The 24,722-nt window shown below is 40.0% G+C and overlaps 1 protein-coding gene across 1 annotated transcript in view; it reads left to right on the top strand.

Annotated features, from left to right (window-relative positions):
* Window positions 1-24,722, top strand: part of LOC136877796 (solute carrier organic anion transporter family member 74D) — a 134,653-nt gene that overhangs the window by 51,792 nt on the left and 58,139 nt on the right. The window contains exons 5-6 of the mRNA XM_068228748.1: window positions 650-841; window positions 7,976-8,116. Coding sequence (XP_068084849.1) covers window positions 650-841; window positions 7,976-8,116 — 333 coding nt within the window. The remainder of the gene's footprint in view (window positions 1-649; window positions 842-7,975; window positions 8,117-24,722) is intronic.

Below are 24,722 nucleotides of genomic sequence, written 5' to 3'. Positions count from 1 at the left end.
AGAGTCCTGGAGGGGCGTGCCAATCCAGCTGATGAGCCCAAATGGCACAGCTGGGCGAAACTCTGCAAATGCACACGGCCTAACCACCCAAATGCTGGTTCTCTTCCCATGATCATAATATCTGTGGCCATGAAAGCCATTTTTGAAATATCTATAAGTCATCGTATTGTGTTTGTGTTAAGTGAAAATATATATATAAAAGTGTAGTCAGTGGTAGTAGTGATATTATTATTTTTACCACATTGCAGCACCAACATCAGCCCTTATAATACAGTTTCTGATTTTGTTAGTCAATAATTCATTCCAGACCCATGTTTATTTACAAAACAAAAGTTTGTTTTGGACTCTTTTGTCATTCCTTGAAGTGTCAAAAATTTCATTTTTAGGTTCCGTATTGAAACACAAAAAAGAAAATCCTTGAAGTTGAAGTGCAGAATTTTGATATACCTTGCAGAATCCTGTTAAGTTGGATGATTATTGTTGGACAATCCAAGAGTCTAAAAGATAAAATATACCAGATAATCAGGTCCATATTTCAGAGTCTGTATGGAATTTAATAAAAGATTGTGTAAAATTTCAGATGGCAGATGGGGGTAGCAGTTATAATAGTTCAGAGTAGCATGTTAGTGATTTAATTATGAACCTGCAGGTAAGCAATCCTTGTGTGGTGCAGTTATACTGGATGAAGAAGATTGCTATGATGGGATAGGAACTTCTATGCCTGTTATCCTCTTCTTCATCACAAAGTTCCTGCTGGGCATAGGAGACTCAGGTCAGATTATGCTGGGCCTCAGTTTCTTGGACAGCAACAGTCGAAAGAACAAGGCGCCGCTGTTGATGGGTGAGTAACAAGAGACATAGGAGACTAGTAAAGAGGTACTGAAAGTATGACTACTGTATGAGTGCTTTTATGGTTTAAAATAATATAGCATTACTTTCTTCAAAAGTGCTTTATAATTATGGTTGATATTCTTGATGCACAAGTTTAATTTTACTGTTACTTGAATTGAATTTCTACTTTTATCAATGTTATCTTATGATTATAAAGAATAAATATGTAGTTACAACATTTTCGTAGTTGCTATTAATTATCAGCATTGCAGTGTGCTGTATAGGGAAAACACAGAAAGGAATGACATTTTAGGTGGTGATCTGAACTTGCCAAATGTTAACTGGGAAGAGAATGTGAATGACAGAAAGCATGACCAACAAATGATGAATAAGTTGTTATGGGAACAATAGTTAAATCAGAAAGTGATGGAACCAACTAGAGGGAAAAATATTCTAGACATGGTGCTAATAAAACCACATGAGCTCTATAGGGAAACTGAAGTGATATATGGTACAAGTGATCATGAAGCTGTCTTTGTCAGGGTTTAAAATAAATATGTTAGAAAGGAATGTTGTAAATGTAGGACTATTATGCAGTACCATATGGCTGATAACAGGGAAATGGGAACATTTAAAAAAAAGCAATTATGATTACTGTGTGGAAAATGGTAAATAAAGATGTAAACAGCCTATGGGATGGGCTTAAAGCAATTGTTGAGGAGTGTGAAAACAGATATGTATGGTACCTTTAAAAGTTGTGACTACTCTTACACCTTCATCTCTTACCCACAATATACATAACATTTGTTGAGCGCCAGTTGATATAACAAAACAACAAAATTCGGAGAGCATGCCTCTTATCTCAATTATCTCAAGGCGTGAGGTGATAAACTCACACATCTGGCAATATACAGGAATATGGATCAGAACAATGGTAGATTACGGATGCATTTCCACAATTGATTATTGTACTTAGAAATAGAATAACTTATTATTATGAAAAGAAAACTGAATTTATGACTATACTTTACGTCACAATGAACTCGCATTGGCGTACTTTAATTTAACAAAAAATATATATATATCCGTAATGGTTATAGCATCCGCCATGCCAAGTCGCTACGCACCAAGCTCGTCACCCATTGCCCCACCCCCTTAGGCTTGAGCGCGCCAATCGCGAGCAACATTTAAGTGCTGGGCGGGCCATTCTCTCTTCTGTCCATGGTTGCGCCGCATGGGATGACAGAAATTACTCGACGATTAATCTGGAGTCTTCCATCTCGCGAGGTTCCTGGAGATATCTAGCATCCGGACTGTTCTGGAAGGACCAGATCAGATATATAAGGAGAGGAGTAACTTGGAGTCAGTCAGTGAGAGTTAGAGAGTGAGTGAGTGAAGAGCGCAGTCAGAGACGGAGTTAGTGAGTAAGAGTGAGTGAGAGCGAGATTGAGTTCGCTAGAGTGCAGTCAGTGATGGCCTGGGAGAGTGCAGCCTGATGGAGTGTCTGCTTGTTGGAGCCGAGGATTCGTTCCTGTTCCCCTGACGTCGTGTGTGTATGAGTTCCTTGTGGCCAGCTGCTAGAGAAGAACCTTGGGTGTTCTGGAGCGGCGAAGAAGGGTACACTGGGTGACGATGTGTGTAGACTGCGAACAGGGTTCGACGGATTGAGTGAACAGCGGATACTATCCCGACCTGCGAGACTGACGTGTAGGCTGTGGACCGTGACAGTGCTAACGAGTGTGACCGAGTGGTTGAGTGAGTGTAGTGTACATAATCGATGACTCTGTGTGTGTGTGTGTGTGTGTGTGTGTGTGTGTGTGTGTGTGTGTGTGTGTGTGTGTCATTGTAGATGGAACATAAGAGAAACTAAGAGAGAGAGAGCGCGCGTGTACGACCGTGACCGTGTACGTGTGTAAGTTGTAATCTCGGCTTTCGTTTGTGTGTGTGTAAATCTGTATTTGTAGTGCTTAGTTAATAAATCTTAGAAATAGGATGCTACCAGGTTCTGTACGCATTTATGTACTTATTTACCCCGCCAACACGTTACAATACATAACATTTGTTGAGCGCCAGTTGATATAACAAAACAACAAAATTTGGTAGAGCATGCCTCTTATCTCAATTATCTCAAGGCGTAAGGTGATAAACTCACACATCTGGCAATATACAGGAATATGGATCAGGACAATAGTAGATTACGGTTGGATTTCCACAACTGAGGATTGTACTTAGAAATAGAATAACTTATTATTATGAAAAGAAAAATGAATTTATGACTATACTTTACATCACAATGAACTCGCATTGGCGTACTTTAATTTAACAAAAAATATATATATCCAGTGAGACTTGTTACAATCAAAAAGAAAATTTAATCTAAACAAAGAAAGCTATTGGCATGAACTTGAAGTGAAATATGATATCGCCGCTGATTACATTCTTCTTCACGTTATTAATGCATAACATGTCTGATGCTGTGATTACCTGATGTCTGCACACACCGCTTTTGAACTTGAAATTCCTGGAAAAACCAATGAGCTGAAGTCGGGAGCCGTCTGCTGTTATCTTCTTATGTAACCTGGAGTTGACTTACATTTCCCGTACGAGTGTACAGTAGTAAGCTCCAATGTAGTTACGTCCACTCAATAGATTGTAACAAATTGGAAAAGATTATTGAAACACCTTGAGAAATCCATCCTCACAAGTAGATGATGTTTCATTATCAGCACAGTACCAGTCTCTACTCAGATCCAACCAAAACTCGTAGACCTCTTCGATGATTCTAAGACCTCTTCAAACACACCTCTTAGCTCTGACCACCACTATTAGACCACTGACCATCACTCTTCCTTTATCACTGACCATCACTCTTCCTTGTTCACTGACCATCACTCTTCCTCATTCACACCACTGTTGCATCGACTTTTACAACCTTGTGATGACCACTCATCTCCCTACTCTCTGGTCATCCCTTCCACCTCAACATATGGTAGCTGGCGAATACAGACACTTGGTTGAAATTACATGCCCACGCACTGATGTCATCAGTCATGTGTCGTATAAGCTTGCCCACGTGGACTATCGATGACTACCTTACATGTGTCAGCGGAAAATCTACTTGCTCAATATATTCTCGGTTAAACATAGCCTCAATTGCAAAATACTATGCCAGCTCATCTGGCCAGAGTTACAAGCCACAGCATGACTATTTGAAACCAACAAATCTCACTTATTAATATACAGAATAATTACAAACAAAATTCACTTAACCTATGATTAAATAAAATAATATGCATGATACCTAATTATTACAGTCTAAATGATGGAAAACAGAATATAAAATATAATGAATCAGGATAATAATAATAATAATAATAATAATAATAATAATAATAATAATAATAATAATAATAATAATAATAATAATAATACTGAATGGAATCTGTAACCCTCTTGTACGGTTACAAAGTGTTAAGGAATAATAAGGACCTGTTAGGTATATTATAACAGGGAAATAAAGAGATTAAGAAGAAAGTGCAGATTAGAAAGAAATAGAGTTAGCAATGGTTGCGGGAGTAAGGAGAGATTGAAGGTGCTCACTAGGAAACTGAATTCAACAAAAAAAGTCAGCTAAGGATAACATGATGACTAAAATAATTGGCAGCCATATGAATTTTAAGGAGTATTGAAAGGACATGTGTAAATAGTTTAACACAAAAACAAGTTCCAGGAAGGACATTCCAGGGATCATTAATAAACAAGGGGAGTGTATATGCGAGGACTTACAAAAAGACAGAAGTATTCAGTCAGCAATATGTAAGAGTAGTTGGATAATGTCCTGATAGAGAAGGTGACTAATACTTGTGAAATACTGAAATTTACCTATGATAATAAAGACATTTATAAAAAGATACAAAAGTTGAAAGCTAGAAGGACAGCTGGAATTGATAAGATTTCTAGGGATATATTAAAGCCTGTGGGTTGGGATATAGTTCCATATCTAAAAATGTTTATTTAATTACCGTTTGCATGAAGGAGAGATATCAAATGAATGGAAAGTTGCAATAGTAGCCCCAATGTACAAGAGAAAGGGAGACAAACGTAAAGCAGGTAAGTACAGGCCAGTCAGCTTGACTTGGGTCATTTGTAACCTCTGGGAAAGCATCTTCTTTGATTATATTAGATACATTGGCAAAATTACTGACTGGTTTGAGGGAAGGCAGTTCGAGATTAGGAAAGGTTATTCCTGTGAAGCTCATCTTGTTGATTCCAGCAAGATATAGCAGATATTTTAGATTCAGGGGGTCAAATGGACTATATCACTATTGACCTATCCAAAGTTTTTGATAGGGTAGTTCATAGGAGATTACTGACAAAAATGAGGGCTATTGGACTAGCCAAAAGAATAGTTGAATGGGTGGCTACAATTTTGGAAAATAGAACTCAGATAATTAGAGTAGGTGAAGCATTATTTGATCATGTAATGATTAAGAGCAGGGACCTGCAGGGCAATATTATTGGACCTTTATGTTTTCTTAAAATTATTTATGATATGAGTAAAGATCTGGAATCACAGATAAAGTTAATTGCAATTGATGTTATACTGTATGGAGTAGTAAATGAGTTGCATGATTGTGAGTGACTGCAGGGGGACTTAAACAATGTTGTGAGATGGACAGCAGACAAAGACAATGGTATGAATATAATGCGATGAAAGGTCAAGTTGTAAGTTTTGCCAAGAGGAAAAGTCCTCTCAGTTTTAATAATTAAAATAATTACAATAATTGTGTTGATGGGGTGATAGTACCTCATGGGGAACAACGTAAGTACCCGGGTATTAATATAAGAAATGATCTTCATTGAGGTAATCATATTAACGAGGTTGTTAAGAAAGGTTACAGATCACTTCACATTGTTAGGAGGGTATTTAGGGGTTGTAGTAAGGATGTAAAGGAGAAGGCGTATAGCTAAGACCCCAACTAGAGTATGGCTCCAGTGTATGGGACCCCCACCAGGACTATTTGACATGAGAACTGGAAAATTTCAAAGGAAAACAGCACGATTTGTTCCGGGTGATTTCCAACAAAGGAGTAGTGTTACGAAAATGTTGAAAACTTTGGGCTTGGAAGACTTGGGAGTAAGGAGATGAAATGTTTGCCTATGTGGTATGTTACATGTTACAATTCTCATGTTAGGTCCGTATTGAAATGTACATAAATACAAAGTATGTTACAAGTGTTATTTTTAATATCAATACAATACAAAGAGATCTAGTAAATTAAGAATTAAATCTTATTATAAAATGTTACAAGGGACATGTTTCACCCATATTAAGGGCATCATCAGTCTCAAACTCAAACCTGTATGCTGAATAATCAGGATCCTGATTGTTCTTACAAGTTATAAAAAGAGGATAACAATGTAGGTGCTTGTCTAACATAAAATTAATAGAATGTCCTTGGTTAAAGTCATAGTATCAAGCTGCATGTCACAAGTTCACAAGATTTGGGTGCACTGACTCAGCGCTCCGACACAGATAGGTCTTATAGTGACAATGGGATAGGGAAGGCCTAGGAGTGGGAAGGAAGCAGCTGTGGCCTTAATTAAGGTACAGCCCCAGCATTAATGGACATCTCTACAATGTGCCATAAATGCTTAATTGGTTTAATACTACACAAACTTTGTGGCTACACCATTTGTTGGAACAATCCAGAATGCTCAAAGAATCAGTCCTAGACAACCTCAGCCCAATATAACAGCTTTATCCTTTTGAAATATCTCATCATTGTCAATGCAGTCTGGCTCCATGGCTAAATGGTTAGCGTGCTGGCCTTTGGTAACAGGGGTCTCGGACTCGATTTCTGGCAGGGTCAGGAATTTTAACCATTATTGGTTAATTCTGCTGGCATGGGGGCTGGGTGTATGTGTCATCTTCATCATTATTTCATTCTCATCATGACGATCGTCACATCAAAAGACCTGCTCCTGGCAAGCAAAACATGTCCTCAGACACTCCTGGCACTAAAAGCCGTAAGTCATTTAATTTCATTTCATGGTCAATGGACATGAAGACAACTGATGGCTGCAAATTGTCACCAGGAAGGGTTTTGTAGCTGTCCCAATTCAATAACATGGCTTGATGGATCAGTAGAATCAATTCATGCCCTGTGAGAAGTACAGAAACATCACAAAACATCACAGCAACATATTTTCCGGCTCCATGGCTAAATGGTTAGCATGCTGGCCTTTAGCCACAGGGGTCCTGGGTTCGATTCCCGGTAGGGTCGGGAATTTTAACTATAATTGGTTAATTCCCCTGGCAAGGGGACTGAGTGTATGTGTCGTCTTCATCATCATTTCATCCTCAACATGATGCCCAGATCGCCTGCGGGCGTCAAATCAAAAGACCTGCACTTGGCGAGCCGAAGTCCTTGGACACATCCCGGCACTAAAAGCCATATGCCATTTCATTTTTCACAGTGACATATTGATTCTCAGATCCACGAGCTTATGAGGTTTGTGCCAAACCTACATTTTATTTTCCCCTTCTATCTTTGTCCTATGTTTTTTGTCATCTACCATCTGTTTTAACCAACTTTTTTCTTTTTTCTGATCCTTTTTCTTTGCTTGAATAACTTTATCGTATACTTCCTGTACCAAGAAAGAAGAATTCTTAAATTTGGCCTCCTCAAGAAGTGCCTCTCTCCTCCACCAACGAATCTGGCAAGTTTAAACAAGATTGCCACGGGCTGAGAGTGAATAAATCTGGAAGAATGGAGTTTGATGAAAGGAGAGCCCATCTATGAAGGCAGAATGAAGATGTATATTTTGTCTTTGTCCATGTTTATCTTTGTCTCTGCTTTCTGTTATTCCCTCTGCCTAGACTCACTTATCATTGTGTTTTTCTTTTTGTCTATTCAATTGGCCACTTTATTTAACTATGAAAGGAACAGTTAAGTAAGTTTAATTTATGGGACAAAAGATCTCTATAGGTCGATGCCCCGAACAAATAGCTTTTTTTTTTTTTTTAAGTTTAATTTTATATATAATAATTTTCACATTAGAGTTCTTTAAGAATGTTGTTAGAACCTTGAATCCATCTACTTTATAATGTGAAACAAGAGAAGATACTGATGTGTTTCAGCTATTAGTGCTTGCTTGGGTTTGCTGGGGCCATCAATTGGTTTTAGTGTGGCCTCATACACACTCAGTCAATATGTTGAGCCATCACTGCATCCCACGATTGGACCAGAAGATCCACGGTGGATTGGGGCCTGGTGGATGGGTAAGAAATGCTTTCAATTAACATCTAACACAGTTCACACGTCCTAATTTTAATGTCTTTTATCAGCTCTTCTGTTAAATTTCTGTGGATCATGACAAGATCCTGCTTTAAACATAAGCCTATACAGATCTATATTACAAGCATTATTTAATGTTGTTTTGACTGTACTATCCTGCAGTATGACATAGCCAGTGAAAAGCAGAAATAATTACTCCATTATGGTCATCATCCTTCTTTGAGAAGAAGTAGTAGAAAAAATGAAAATTATACAAGTAATGGCATTTATAATATAGAGACATCATAACCTTATTGGCTTTTATATAATATGGTTAGAGACAAACAATCTATCTCACTTAATATGTGGTATCTATAACCATTTTCATCAACAGAAAAATGGTGGAACTTCATTAAAAAATTCTGGTATTATTGGAGCAATCATGGACTAAAGTAAAGCAAAAATCTTCATGGAACAGCAACCTTTCTAGAATGTCTGTTTCATTTCTCATTGTAAAAACTGAAAGAGTTATATTGTACATTCCAGGTCAATCAATCAATCAATCAATCAATCAATCAATCAATCAATCAATCAATCAATCAATCAATCAATCAATCAATCAATCAATCAATCAATCAATCAATCAATCAATCAATCAATCAACACTGATCTGCATTTAGGGCAGTCGCCCAGATGGCAGATTCCCTATCTGTTGCTTTCCTAGCCTTTTCCTAAATGATTTCAAAGAAATTGGAAATTTATTGAACATCTCCCTTGGTAAGTTATTCCAATCCCTAACTCCCCTTCCTATAAATGAATATTTGCCTCAGTTTGTCCTCTTGAATTCCAACTTTATCTTCATATTGTGATCTTTCCTACTTTTATAAACGCCATTCAAACTTATTCGTCTACTAATGTCATTCCACGCCATCTCTCCGCTGACAGCTTGGAAGATGATATAGATGTTGATTCCCATAGGGAATCTGAAATATTTGTCCTGAATGAGCAAATTTATAATACCAATATAAATGGTCCGTTATTGGACATTATAAATTTTCCAGCTAGCTCATTCTTGGTTGCCAGCGTTTCGCCCTCTTGTGCTAGGGTGGGCTCGTCAGTTGGTACCTAGCACACCTACCAATACGCTGGCTAGTGCATACCGTGGAGGCCACTGCGTAGGCTAACTGGAGCTAACTTAGTCGAGCAGCTCTTCTTCTTTCTCTCAATTCTTCCCAACCCAAACATTACAACATTTGTGTAACGCTACTCTTTTGTCGGAAATCACCCAGAACAAATAGAGCTGCTTTTGTTTGGATTTTTTCCAGTTCTTGAATCAGGTAATCCTGGTGAGGGTCCCATACACTGGAACCATACTCTAGTTGGGGACTTACCAGAGACTTATATGCACTCTCCTTTTACATCCTTACTACAACCCCATGTAAGCATAAACCAAAAAAAAATTAGCAATAATGCATAGCTTAAGTTTGTCTGTTTTATTTGACAAATAGTAACCCACCCATACCCATTCAACTGGTTCTGGAAAGTATAACATATGAGTAAACAACATAGTAAAGGTTTCTACTTATTCAATTTGTATTGAATAGGTGGAAACCTTTACTGTGTTGTTTACTCATATGTTATTCTCAGTTCAATACGGACCAACAACATGAAATTTATAACCCTTAATTCTGGAAAGTATGCCAAAGCAAATTGTTTCTGCAGCAATTATTTATCAAGTATACTTTTCTAAGGAAAATCTTATTACTTTGTTGTGTAACATGCACAGGGTAAACTTATAGTGTAGAAAACAATGAGTCAAAGCTACTAAACCAAAGAACATATAAACAAGCAGAATGATATACAGTAAAATGAATAAATCAGTAATTCTTAACACCAGCTCTGAAAGGTTGAGTGGTAGCTATCAGACAAAAGTGTGGATTTCTCCTCAATAAGGGGCATGATAACTGACTGGCTTGTCACTGCCTTCTCACTATGGTGGCCACAGTGTTGTTAATGAAAGTGGGATTCTTGAAAAGAGAAGTTATGACCCCATGGTTGAGATTCCACATAAAATGGAGATTCTGTAGCTGTGATCACAACATTAATAGTCGTGCAAAACTACAAGCTTGGCCTGATTATCTTAAAAAAATATAAAAATATATTTCAAACCTAAATGTAAATATTAAGTTGTGCTGAGGATGATGATGGTGATAATAATAATAATAATAATAATAATAATAATAATAATAATAATAATAATAATAATAATAATAATAATAATAATAATAATAATAATAATAATAATAATTTTTTTAAAAGAGGGATTGTGGAAAATCTTCAAAAGACACTTGTGAAGGGTCCGCACTCCACAAGTGTGTGGGATTCTTACCCACTAAAAACCACACACCCTTTTCCCACGATGTGTGTCATCACCCCGGAACCGCTCTCGCATTACTTCAGGGTGATATCGTGCTTTGTCCTTCAGACGTCTTCTTTCTTCATTTCTCCTTTATGAACCTTCATATGCTTCCAAATTCTTCTTCTTCTGATGAAGGACGCCCTCCACATGCACTGGTTTCGCAGCATCACCAAAATAATTATTCTCCATGGGCCCTTTCAACCCAGATATCCAAGCATGGTATCAGTCGCTTTGTCCATTTGCCTCGAGGCCCACTTTCCCATCTGAGTTGCCATCGCCTCATCCATTGACTGAAGGCACGCTTCTTTGCATATTTCTTTCCCAACTCTCCTTGGGTACGCCAGATTTCATGTAACTCCAATGCAAGTAGGTCTATTGGGGCTATTGCTGCCACCGTGAGGATTGCAGGTTCGGAAACCGTGCGGTATGCACATGCAATACGTAAAGCCGCTCTCCATTGTACGGCAGTTATCCTTCTCCGATACCAAGCAAATCTCAAGGATTCAGCCCAGATTTCAGAGCCATATATAGGAGCATTGACTGAACCGTCGACATGAGAAGACGTCGTTTACTGGATTTCGGATCTTTAATATTTCCCATTAGTCTGCTAAGTGCAGTCATGTATTTTACTGCCTTGTCTGTCGCTCTCTGAATATGATTCCAGAATGTGAGCTTGGAGTCAAGTGTCACTCCTAGATATTTTATGCTCGCAGATGTTTCAATCACTAACTCTCCAACAGTCATTGGTACAAGAGTCTCGATCCTTTTCCTCGTCAGAAGAACTATCTCCGTTTTGTGTTCGGCTAATGTTAGACTGTGGCTCATCATCCATTCTTTTATGCGCCGCATCACTGGTTCAGTTTGATTTGAGCCATTTCAACATTACGAGCTACTATCAAGGCGGCCACATCATCAGCGTAGCCCACAAGCTTCGTGTCCTCTGGCATCTCCAAACATAACAAGCCATCATACATTATGTTCCAAAGATCTGGACCAAGGATCAATCCCTGCGCTGCACCAGCCGTCAGACATTTTGTCTTTTGTCCATTTTCCGTATCATACAACAGAGTGCGATCTTTGAAGTAATCTCTCATTATGCACATAAGATATTGTGGTAGCTTGAAAGTTTCTTCAAGAGCTACCAACATGCCGCTCCATCTTGCCGAATTGAAGGCATTCTTCACATCCAGGGTCACAAGAAGTGTCGATTTATGGGAATGATGGTTGCCCATTTGTGCCCTTTCTGCTGTATTCACCACCTCTCACACTGCATCTAGCGTCAAGTGTCCTCTCCGAAATCCATGTTGGCGAACAGATAGATCCCCTGGTAGTTGAACTGCTGAGAGGATTCTGGGCTGCAGAAGTTTCTCCAGGCCTTTTCCAGCTGTGTCCAGCATACATAAAGGTCTATAACCACCAAGTTTTCCTTTGCTGATCAGAACCAAATGAGCCATTTTCCATCAGGGACTAAAAACACCCGTTTGCAGGCAATGATTGTACATATTCAGCAACAGTTCTGGACATAGTTCTGATAATATCTTTAGCACTTCTGTAGGTATACCATCTGGTCCTGGAGTTTTCTTTTTTCTAAGAGAGCTAATAGCTCTATTCAGCTCTTCTACTGTGAAGAGAGGTATATCATCCAGTTCTTTTTCATCGTCACAGTCAATCCTCTCTGGATGGTCTGGGAATAGTGTATCAACAATGTGTTTAATGGTTTGCGGATCCGCACTCGGGGTTGAAAATGTCACGAGTTTCTTTATTACAATCTTATAACCTTGTCCCCATGGATCATCTTCTACTCCTTTAGCCAGTGCCCACCATTTGTCAGCTTTACTTTTTCTGATTGCATTACGGAGTTCCTTCTTTGCTGACTTGTACTCCACTGTGACTGAGATATTCTCTTGACTGCCTCTCATCTTCTGAACCCTGTGTCGAAGTTGCAGACAATTCTTTCTCAGTTCAGCAATCTCTTCGGTCCACCAGTACACTGGGCGCTTGCTATTTCGTGGTCTATTTCAGGACATTGAGGTGTTGCATGCTTGATGTATTAGCTGCATAGTGAGTTCAACACATACACCAGCTGCTTCTTTCCCTCTACGAGCAAAGCATTTTTCAGTTATGTTCTCATTTCCATTCCGTATTACATCAATGAACTTTTCCTTGTCGATACCGGCTACGTTCCACCATGCTGGCCTGTGCAAGATGTTTCTTTCTTGAGGAGATTCTTGGAGCAGTCGAAAGATGATATATTGATGATCACATAATAATAATAAAAAATAGTACAGGGGTCCTAGGTTCGATTCCCGGTAGGGTCAGAAATTTTAACTATAATTGGTTAATTCCCCTGGCATGGGGACTGAGTCTATGTGTCGTCTTCATCATCATTTCATCCTCATCATGACGCGCAGATCACCTGTGGGCGTCAAATCAAAAGACCTGCACCTGGCGAGCCGAAGTCCTTGGACACATCCCGGCACTAAAAGCCATACGCCATTTCATTTTTCACAGCGACATATTGATTCTCAGATCCAGATAATTCTCAGATAATAATAATAATAATAATAATAATAATAATAATAATAATAATAATAATAATAATAATAATAATAATAATAATAATAATAATAATAATAATAATAATAATAATAATAATAATAATAATAATAATAATAATAATTGTTACCGTATTTTGGTGGTAGTTATGCATGAAAGAAGGTACTGGGTGGTGAATAGGTCTCAAGCTACTAAAGAGAAATTAATTTTAAAATTTAACAAGGTTATATTTTCTTTGCAAAATTAGGTAACAACAAATAGAACAGGTACTTAGTAGCCGAAACACGATTGAAAAATACATCTACATAGGTACCCCATTTGGGGCTTCAAAAGTCAGAAACATAATTCTTGAGCAATAAGCCCAACCTTACAATGAACACCATACAACAAAGGGGCCGAAAACCCCCAAACATGCCAGAAACATTTGCTTCCAATTACACCCAAAAGCCTCCTTGAGGCAGAAACACAATTTTCAAGAAAGGGCAACTTCCCCCTAAAATACAAGCCTATCATAGGCCACTCCGAACTCCACCTTTAAGCTGTCCTCAAAGGACATATACACAGGGGTAAAATACCCAACCTACTGAGGTCTGTTAAATGACAAGAAAGTTAATACATGACCTCTAAAATACAATTTGAGAGGAGGCGAACTTGCACTCCTAATACACTTTGCTTAAGACCTACTTGGCACTAGGCCGTTAATACAAGGGCTAATCCCATACTACAGAGGTGACTTAATAGCAATTTACATTACATTACGGAAGAATTGGTTGAGAAAAATAAGTTCACCTCAAGACGATGTGAGTGGGAGCTCGAGAGGGTTAAGCACTCTCTATCCCAATATGTCGTTTGAAAATAGAATAGATACCAGTTGTTTTTACATTTTAGGAAAAGGTTACATGGTTGAACGCTTAGAACCCGCCCCGAAAGTTAAACTGCTGAGCTAGCAAAGAAAGAAGTTATTAATCGGCCATTACCTTGTTGTTGACCGCTGCCGAAGAAAGAGGCGCTTCCCGCCCCCTGCTATGTACTTAACACACTGAAAGATGGAACAGAAGTGGCCCAGAGACCCAAAAATCAGCAGTTTATATCCTCTCGCGGAAGGTTCTAGGCGTTAGGGGAAAGAAAACACCCTCCCACAAACTTTTTATTGGGTAGGACCCCGCAACCGATACAAGTTGGGGGAAGATACACCAGATTGGTCAGAAATTAATAGAAGAAATTCGGGATTGGATACATTCATAACAAGGGGAAGAAAGGGGTAAATATTGCCAACTTAAACAATGACAGAAAGAAATTTAACAAAGAACAAACTCTTGAAATTAAATTTTCTCCAAAAAAATAGTTCTTTGACTCCTCACTAGGTTGCACTATTGTTGATCTTCAGTAGTGTCCTCTAGAAGAGAAAGTTCACACTTCTTACTTCAAGTGAAACAAAACCACATCAAAAATGACACAGTTCAAAAACTCAAAATTTTCCACATGGTGACATCTTCTGAGAAGGTAAAGAATTAACAGCGTAGATAAAGTTCAACCCTCCTCCAGCAGAGGAGTTTCAACAGGCGCACATTTTAAATTAGCGGCGTGGAGGTGTACCACCCGGTACAGACCTCCCCCCCAAAAGTTCCTCCAAGGGGTAACACAGAAGAACATAAACTTTTGTTTGAAAATAAGGTCCAAGTTTTGATGTAGATATGGAGATTAATTGCAAAAAAATTTATAAGGTTTTCTTAAATTGGTTTGATTTAATTTCAAAATTTTGTTGTTGCAGATGAAGAATAGTTTTTAAGTTTGTAGAAGTAGAATTCTGAGGATAAACTTTTAATACTTAAAAGTGATGAAAAATTTTGCAATGTCCACCAAATATTGCTGTTGAATTCCCAAGTGTAGTCATTGCTTATCGTAACTGTCCATGTAGTTGATGTTGATGAAGTTGGATGGCCAGACCGGCCGTTGCAGCTTGCATCCAAAGGGAGGCCGCTCGGACCCGTCAAGTACCCTGAGATACCGCTCGCCCGCACTATGAGGGGAGCAGAGGTGTTGAAACACGCCGCGCCCGCGGTGAACATATACAGGCTGCGGGCAAGTAGCAGGTCGTGCGCCGCACATCAGCCTTGGCCGGGAGGAGAGCTCTGGCTCGCCGTGCACATGTCGTCCTCGCTGGGGCCGAGGGGGCCCGTCCTCTGCTCCAGTTGCTGCACGGCGCCGCGCGGCTGCGGGGGCACTGAAACATTAAAGCTTGGCGGCAGAATTGTGTTGGACCATCATCTTTCTTTTTTTTAGGGCACAGGCTTGGTGAGGAGGTTGAGGGGTCAGCGGCGTGCAGATATCCATTGCATTTACTCAAATCAAGCCACAGTGTGTATTGAAGCAGGAGACGGGAGCGTGGTAATGGCCGAGGCAAGGACAGAATGGCAGTTTAACGGATCGGGGAAGGTTTTACAAGAGGCTTACATATAAGACAAAATATTATAGAAGGGGCAGAAAGCCTTAAAAGTTGAACTCAAAAAAAAATATAACCTTCACATTCCTTCCAAATTATATGAAGCAAGTTGACACAAAATTTACACTGGTTTCACCTGTGACAGGTGAACCCTAAATATCCTCTCGGTGGCTGGATTGCTTACTAACAACGTAACTGGCGTAAGAAAATCGAGAATGATACAAGGCCCATGAAATCTGGGGGCAAGCTTGCCCGCGGGGACAAAATTCTTGACCATTACCTGGTCACCTACATTCAAAGTGGTGGGTCTCCGTCCACGATCATACCTTTCCCTAACCTTTTCATGAGATACCTTAAGATTGGCTTTAGCCTTCTTCCAAAGATCTTTCATATTATCCGGATCTATTGTCTCGGGTAGAATGTCACTCAGAGACCAGAGGTTAGAGAGCGGCGTGTTGGGAACAAATTTGAACATCAAAGAAGCTGGAGTAAATTTATGTGATTCATGAACCGCCGAATTCAAAGCAAAAGCTAACCAATGCAGGGACGTGTCCCACCTGGAATGATCTTCATGATGATAGGCAATAAGTGCGGACCTGAGATTACGATTAACCCGTTCAGCCAGAGATGGTTGAGGGTAATAAGCAGAAGTAGTTACATGAGAGATGGATAAGTCAAAACAGAATTTACGAAATAAATTAGATGTAAAAGCCTTAGCATTATCAGATACAATATATTGGCACGGACCAAAAGAAGCAAAAATAGAATTTAGGCAAGTAATGGTGGACTGAGCGGTAGCCAGCTTAGTCGGAAATAACCAGGAAAATCTGGTAAAACCATCTACACATACAAAGATGAATTTGTTGGCATTTCCCTTCGACTGGGGGAAGGGTCCTACATAATCAATATACAGGCGTTCCATGGGGCGCGATGCTTGATGCGAAGACAAAAGGCCTACCTTGGTGGACATGGTGGGTTTACTGAGCAAACAAGATTTACAAGCTTTTACAAGTTCACGGATTTCACCGTCCATACCTTTCCAGATGAACATTTCACGAATCTTTTCACGAGTTTTAAATATTCCCAGATGCCCCCCCAATGGGGTCTCATGATAGTATTTGAAGATCATAGGCACAAGGACAGCTGGAACGACAACCTTCATCATCTTGTCATGCCTCGAAGGGCAACATAAAACACCATTCCTCAGAACATAAGGGACGACATGTTCCCCAGAAGAAAGGGTTTCCATTATCGGAGCCAGCGTCGGATCTTCATGTTGGTATTTCTCGATATCCCTAAAGAGCATGGGGGCATCCGTTAAGATGGCATTAACATCAGATAGTATGGACTCGGGAGGTGATGAACTGTCGACCGGTTCTTGGGTCTCGACGTCATTTGAAAACATACGGCTGAGTCCATCAGCGACAATATTTTCGGTATCTCTGATATGTCTAACATCAAACTGGAAGGCAGAAATACGGATGGCCCAACGGGCTATACGACCAGTACGACGCGGCCTACCTAAGACCCAGCTTAAGGCTTGATTATCTGTCTCCAGGTCGAATTTAACATGTTCCAGATAGAGACGGAACTTCTCTAAGGCGAATAAGACTGCCAAACCTTCGAGCTCATATATGGAATACTTGGCTTCTTGAGCCGACAAGGTCCTAGATGCATAGGCGATGGGTCGCCTCCCTAGTTCAGTCTCTTGAAGAAGGACTGCCGCTACTGCTGACGACAACGCGTCGGTTTGGACGATGAATTTCTTTGAGAAATCAGGCATAGCAAGTACAGGGGCATTACAAAGAGCTAATTTAAGGTCTTCAAAAGCGGCTTGTTGAGAAGGTTCCCACTCGAATTTGATGCCTTTCCTACGAAGAAGGCTTAAGGGCGCCGCTCTATTAGCGAAGTTAGGAATAAACTTCCTGAAGAAATTCACCATACCAATAAACCTGGCGATGCCTTTGATGTCCTTGGGAGGTTTAAAATCACGGATGGCCTGTGATCTAGAATGATCGACGGCTACACCATCAGGTGACACAATATGCCCTAGGAAAGACATAGAGGGCTTAGCAAAGGCGACCTTGGACAACTTAACAGTTAACCCAGCCTTACGAAGGCGATCGAGAACTTCTCGCAGATGATCTAGATGCTCTTCAAAAGTCTCTGAAAATACGACGACATCATCCAAGTAGTGATATAAGTACTCAAATTTGATGTCGGAGAAGACCCTATCTAGCAGCCTAGTGAGTACAGCTGCTCCCGTGGGGAGCCCGAAAGGCACGCAGTTGTATTCATATAAATTCCAGTCCGTGGCAAACGCTGTAAGGTGTTTAGACTCTTCGGCAAGGGGAATTTGATTATAGGCCTGATTCAAGTCCAAGATAGTAAAGAACTTGGCCTTACGAAACCATGAAAAACAAGAATGAAGGTCGGGAAGGGGCACAGATTGTAACACCACCTTCCGATTGAGAGCCCTGTAATCAATGACAGGCCTGAAGCCTCCTTGGGGTTTCGGGACTAGAAAAATAGGCGATGAATACGCCGACTTAGAGGGCCTAATAATACCGTCCTTCAACATCTGATCGATAATTTCTTTCAGAGCCGTCATTTTAGGTGGAGATAGCCTATACGGTGGAAAACGGACAGGAATCGAATCCATGACCTCAATTTTGTATTCGATCAGGTCAGTAACACCAAGAGTATCAGAAAACACCTCTGGAAACGACTGACACAGCTTACGAATACTATCAGCCTGCTCCTCAGGTAGATGTCTAAGATCTAACAACATCTCATCCTGGGTAAGCGAAATAGAAGAACATGATGCAGAATTACACTTTAATAAAGGGATGTTACAATTAGAGGCAAATTTGAAAGTGCAAGACCTACTCTGAAGGTCGAGCACAAGACCAGTGTGAGAAATAAAGTCCGCTCCCAATATAATGGGGCAAGACAAGTGCTTGGCCACAAACAATTTAACTTTCCATGTGAATTTAAAAATACGAATTTTGACCAATAAGGAACCTAGAATTTCTAATGGGGATGAATTAGCCGAAACATATTGAACAGGAGATGAGACATAGTCAGGTAGTTTACAAACAGATTTCAATTTAGAATACCATTCAGCCGAAATAATCGAACAAACACTGCCTGAATCTAAGAGAGCTGTAATATGCTCGTTATTTAACTCAATCTTAAGAAAAGGAACCGGTGCGGGGGAATCCGCCGCAATCCTAAGACACTCTTTGGGACCTTCAAAAGATAAATTTGAAAATTGCTCGTTCCCTGAATTTACACCCTGTTTACCAAGGGCTGAGTCTCGGGAAGATGGATTAGTCGACTCAGCCGAAGCCACTAGTCACTTTTTATTATTGGCATAGGTAGAATTTGCACCAGAAGTTGAGCAGGAGGGGGTGCTATTCGAGTTTGGGCAATTCTTGGCGATATGTGAGAAAGCCCCACATTTAAAACAGCCTTGTGCTGAACCAGCTCCATTATTTGCCCTACTACTTTTGACCAATGGACATTTATTGCGAAGATGGTCAGGCGACCCGACCCGCAAGCATAACATTTACGGGGTGTGACTGGTCGGCGAGGTGGAGGCCGAGTATTACTAAACGAAGGAGGGGGTTCTTTTGCCACACGCAAAGAATCGGCGTACCTAACTCCTTCCGCTGAGACGGCCAACGCTTCAAGTTCAGAGAAAGTTTGCGGGCACGCCGCGAAACACAAGTATGACCTATAAGATGGTGAAATACCTTCCACAATAGCTTGTACAATTTGATCCTCAGGGAAGTGAAGAGCAAACACCCTGGTATAAAACTTAATGTCTTGTATGAAATCAGCCAAGTTCTCATCCAATCGCTGTACACGATAATAGTACTTCTGAATCAGAGATGACCTCGCGCGGGCGGGAATAAAATTTGCAAGCAAGTGTGCATGAAAATCTTCAATAGATGACTGTTCGGCTATGGCTCTTACTATTTTGTCAGAAAGAATACCAATTGCATAAGGATAGATAATTTGCAAAATTTGACATGGAGAAAGAGAAAACACAAGGGCATGATCCTGAAATTCAACCAGAAATCTTAAAAATGAAATTACTTCACTGGTGGTATTAACCGAAAACTTAGAGATACCTCTGAGCAACATTGCCAATGGATGAGGCAAGCTGCTAAACCCGGGTGACATAGTAGGTAAAGGTTTCAATGGCAAGGAAGTTAATTCAGAACGGATGTTACTCAACGATGCACGGCGTTCAGATTCGTTGTCCAATGGGGCAGAGATAGTTTGAGCGGCGATGGTTTTCCTATTTACTTCTCCCTTAGGAGGTTCTTCCTCACTACCTACCTTCACTATGGTGGGTTGATCAGATTTGGGAGGAACTTCCCCACTTAACAATTGAGTGACCTTGCTAGATAATTCAGACATATTTTCAAGCAGCGTACTAGCTTCCTTCTTCTGAACGTCATTCAACTTTAGAGACAACAGATCGTTAACTCTATTGGAAAAATGAAACAGTCTAGCTTGCACACACTTAATTTGATTAGGAGAAGGATCATTTTCATCAAAAAAACTAACTACAGAAGCTAGCCCAGTAATATTCTCCGTGATCGTGGAAAGAGAGTCGTCAATTTCTTTCTCTCCCAAATTGGGGATGGAAATGGGCAAATCTAGGGACTCTCTAAGCTTGTTTGTGTCTACTGCAACCGTGCCTCCAGATTGTACATTTCTAATAGTCAATTCATAGATCAACTCCTCCTTGCGCAAATAGTTAAGATGGAGAACATCGCGAGGGCCGGGCATGTGACAGAACAATTTTGAAAAACTCAAAAAATTCCAGCAACTGAAAAAATAGTTAGAGTTCGGAACAAAACAATGTTTAGCCGTCAAAAGGGGCTAAATTGAGACCCATTCAACCACGCTCTGCTACCACTTGTTACCGTATTTTGGTGGTAGTTATGCATGAAAGAAGGTACTGGGTGGTGAATAGGTCTCAAGCTACTAAAGAGAAATTAATTTTAAAATTTAACAAGGTTATATTTTCTTTGCAAAATTAGGTAACAACAAATAGAACAGGTACTTAGTAGCCGAAACACGATTGAAAAATACATCTACATAGGTACCCCATTTGGGGCTTCAAAAGTCAGAAACATAATTCTTGAGCAATAAGCCCAACCTTACAATGAACACCATACAACAAAGGGGCCGAAAACCCCCAAACATGCCAGAAACATTTGCTTCCAATTACACCCAAAAGCCTCCTTGAGGCAGAAACACAATTTTCAAGAAAGGGCAACTTCCCCCTAAAATACAAGCCTATCATAGGCCACTCCGAACTCCACCTTTAAGCTGTCCTCAAAGGACATATACACAGGGGTAAAATACCCAACCTACTGAGGTCTGTTAAATGACAAGAAAGTTAATACATGACCTCTAAAATACAATTTGAGAGGAGGCGAACTTGCACTCCTAATACACTTTGCTTAAGACCTACTTGGCACTAGGCCGTTAATACAAGGGCTAATCCCATACTACAGAGGTGACTTAATAGCAATTTACATTACATTACGGAAGAATTGGTTGAGAAAAATAAGTTCACCTCAAGACGATGTGAGTGGGAGCTCGAGAGGGTTAAGCACTCTCTATCCCAATATGTCGTTTGAAAATAGAATAGATACCAGTTGTTTTTACATTTTAGGAAAAGGTTACATGGTTGAACGCTTAGAACCCGCCCCGAAAGTTAAACTGCTGAGCTAGCAAAGAAAGAAGTTATTAATCGGCCATTACCTTGTTGTTGACCGCTGCTGAAGAAAGAGGCGCTTCCCGCCCCCTGCTATGTACTTAACACACTGAAAGATGGAACAGAAGTGGCCCAGAGACCCAAAAATCAGCAGTTTATATCCTCTCGCGGAAGGTTCTAGGCGTTAGGGGAAAGAAAACACCCTCCCACAAACTTTTTATTGGGTAGGACCCCGCAACCGATACAAGTTGGGGGAAGATACACCAGATTGGTCAGAAATTAATAGAAGAAATTCGGGATTGGATACATTCATAACAAGGGGAAGAAAGGGGTAAATATTGCCAACTTAAACAATGACAGAAAGAAATTTAACAAAGAACAAACTCTTGAAATTAAATTTTCTCCAAAAAAATAGTTCTTTGACTCCTCACTAGGTTGCACTATTGTTGATCTTCAGTAGTGTCCTCTAGAAGAGAAAGTTCACACTTCTTACTTCAAGTGAAACAAAACCACATCAAAAATGACACAGTTCAAAAACTCAAAATTTTCCACGTGGTGACATCTTCTGAGAAGGTAAAGAATTAACAGCGTAGATAAAGTTCAGCCCTCCTCCAGCAGAGGAGTTTCAACAGGCGCACATTTTAAATTAGCGGCGTGGAGGTGTACCACCCGGTACAATAATAATAATAATAATAACAACAACAACAACAACACTATATAAACTATTATATTAAAACGTGTGTGCACACGCACACAAATGCACACACACCATGTAGAATATAAACCAAACACTGAACAGAATTCGACTTAGAAAAAAATATTTATGACACAAACATAATTTAAAACTACTTGGTGTTTACAATCTAAAATGTAATGATTGCCTAAATTTTACATTAGAAAAACTGGTTGAAATTTCATAATATAATACTCATATAACAGAATCTGTATTTGTCAACAATTTATACTACTAAATAGAGTACATGAACTCAAGCTGGGAGATTCTCCACATCAGCTCTGAAGGACACAGCATTATCCATAGTAATGTAAAAAGGGATCCAGAATTTATCTAGAATGAATTTGGAGCTCAGGTTTTACTTATTTTGGCTATTTAGTAAATAAGAACAAAATTAAATAAGTTATGATAAAAAGTGCATGAAAAAAATGAAATACATGGATACCAGAGTTCATAGCCTATACAAAGAACTGAACCTTAAACATGGAAATTTACTGTTTTGTTAGATTTAAACTCTTTGGTCGGCTGTATCCCAGTACAGAATGAAACAATATTATACCTGTACCCAAACATTCAGGATACATTCCTCACACATAGTAGAAGAAAATATTTTATATGGACATTAGTCCAGAAATGCTTTATTTCCATGTTAGAACTCATTTTCTACAACTCTACACAGTATATTAATCATGGAAAACACACAGGAACAGAACGTAACACATTAAACTCTTTTTTACATGAAATGTTCAAAATACCCTCCGTTAGCTTTTTTTTTTTTTTTTTTTTTTGCTAGGGGCTTTACGTCACACCGACACAGATAGGTCTTATGGCGACGATGGGATAGGAAAGGCCTAGGAGTTGGAAGGAAGCGCCGTGGCCTTAATTAAGGTACAGCCCCAGCATTTTGCCTAGTGTGAAAATGGGAAACCATGGAAAACCATCTTCAGGGCTGCCGATAGTGGGATTCGAACCTACTATCTCCCGGATGCAAGCTCACAGCCGGGCGCCTCTACGCGCACGGCCAACTCGCCTGGTCCGTTAGCATTTATATGTGCATGTGCAATACTCCATGGATACATCAGCACATCTGGGATTGAATGGGACAATGCTAACAGAAGGCATTTTGAACATTACATGTAAAAAATGGTCCACATCTGTGATGTAGTGGTTAGCATGATTAACTGCTACCCCCAGAGGCCAATTCAATTCCCGGCTCTGCCACGAAATTTGAAAAGTGGTACGAGGGCTGCAATGTGGTCCACTCTGCCTTGGGAGGCCAACTGAGTAGAGGGGGGTTCGATTCCCACCTCAGCCATCCTGGAAGTGGATTTTGGTGGTTTCCCCCACTTCTCCTCCAGGCAAATGCTGGGATGGTACCTAACTTAAACCCACAACCGCTTCCTTCCCTCTTCCTTGTCTATTCCTTCCAATCTACCCCCACCACAAGGCCCCTGTTCACCATAGCAGGTGAGGCCGCCTGTGTGGGGTACTGGTCCTCCTCCCCATTTTTATCCACCAACCCAAAGTCTCACACTCCAGGACACTACCCTTGAGGTGGTAGAGAGTTCGAGGGAAAAACCAAAACGGGAATGTCCTGTCAGCATTCGCTACCCATGTATTTCTTGTGGAAAATGCACTGATACCCATCTGTGAAGATTTGAAATGATCGCCGAGCGTGCAGGCATCATGCGTGACAGCGCAGGCAGGTGATCACTCGCTGCAGGGTACCAGCCAAGGTCAAGTGACGCCACGATCAAACATTCTATTCCTTTGACTTCACTATATCCAGAACAGGATATCCGATCGTAATTTGAAGCACGTCATTTCATAGGCCTAAATAACAAATATCATTATAAAAAATTTCAAGCAAATCGGCGGAAGGTGGCCGAGTTATGGAAGATTAAGGAATCTCATACTTTCAGCCGTGCCAGCCGACCTGTGGGTATAAAAGGAGCCCGCTAGCTCCGTAGAATTCAGAGTGCGGGCCAGCTGTGGGATTATAGACTGTTATTCTGTCCGGCTGAGGGTTGATGGTAGAAGGTATGCGAGATGGTTCAAGTGTCTAAGTGTCGAACATATACTCGTGGGACTTTAACTTCGCGTGAAGGATATAAGTTGCCTCAGAAGACTTGTTCAATAGTAATACAAGTGAAAGAATCGGTTTAGCTGATCAACATTTTTCTGACTTGTGAATTTCGTCTTGCAGAGACTGTACATTAATTGCTGTCACATAGATCTTTTTGAAAAACTGTGCTTTTATAAAGAGTGTGATTAACTTAGTTCATAAAGACTGCGCCTTAGTGAGAATTAACTTCATTTCATGAAAGGTTGTACCTCAAGATTTAATTTACTTCGTAAAGACTGTGCCTATATTTCTTTTTGAGAGACTGTGTTGTTTTACTTCGTAAAGACTGTGTCTGAGTGGAAAATTAATTTGAAAGACTGTAATTAATTTACTTCGTAAAGACTGTGCCTACATTTCTTTTAGAGAGACTGTGTTGATTTACTTCGTAAAGACTGTGTCTCAGAGGCTGGATCTTAATCTAGGCCACGGCTGCTCTTTTCCCAATCCTAGCTCTTCACCATCCTTATGTCGTCCAAAACGTTCTATGAGATAGTGCGACATTAATCTACTCATACAACAAAGATCTTTTTCTTTTTTAAAAAATATTTATTTATGTCGCACGGACACAGACAGGTTTTATGGCGATGGTGGG

The sequence above is a fragment of the Anabrus simplex genome, chromosome 7 (assembly GCF_040414725.1).
Source record: "Anabrus simplex isolate iqAnaSimp1 chromosome 7, ASM4041472v1, whole genome shotgun sequence".
Lineage (NCBI taxonomy): Eukaryota > Metazoa > Arthropoda > Insecta > Orthoptera > Tettigoniidae > Anabrus > Anabrus simplex.
Note: the sequence above shows the minus strand (reverse complement) of the source record. Positions and strands in the feature narration are given on the sequence as shown.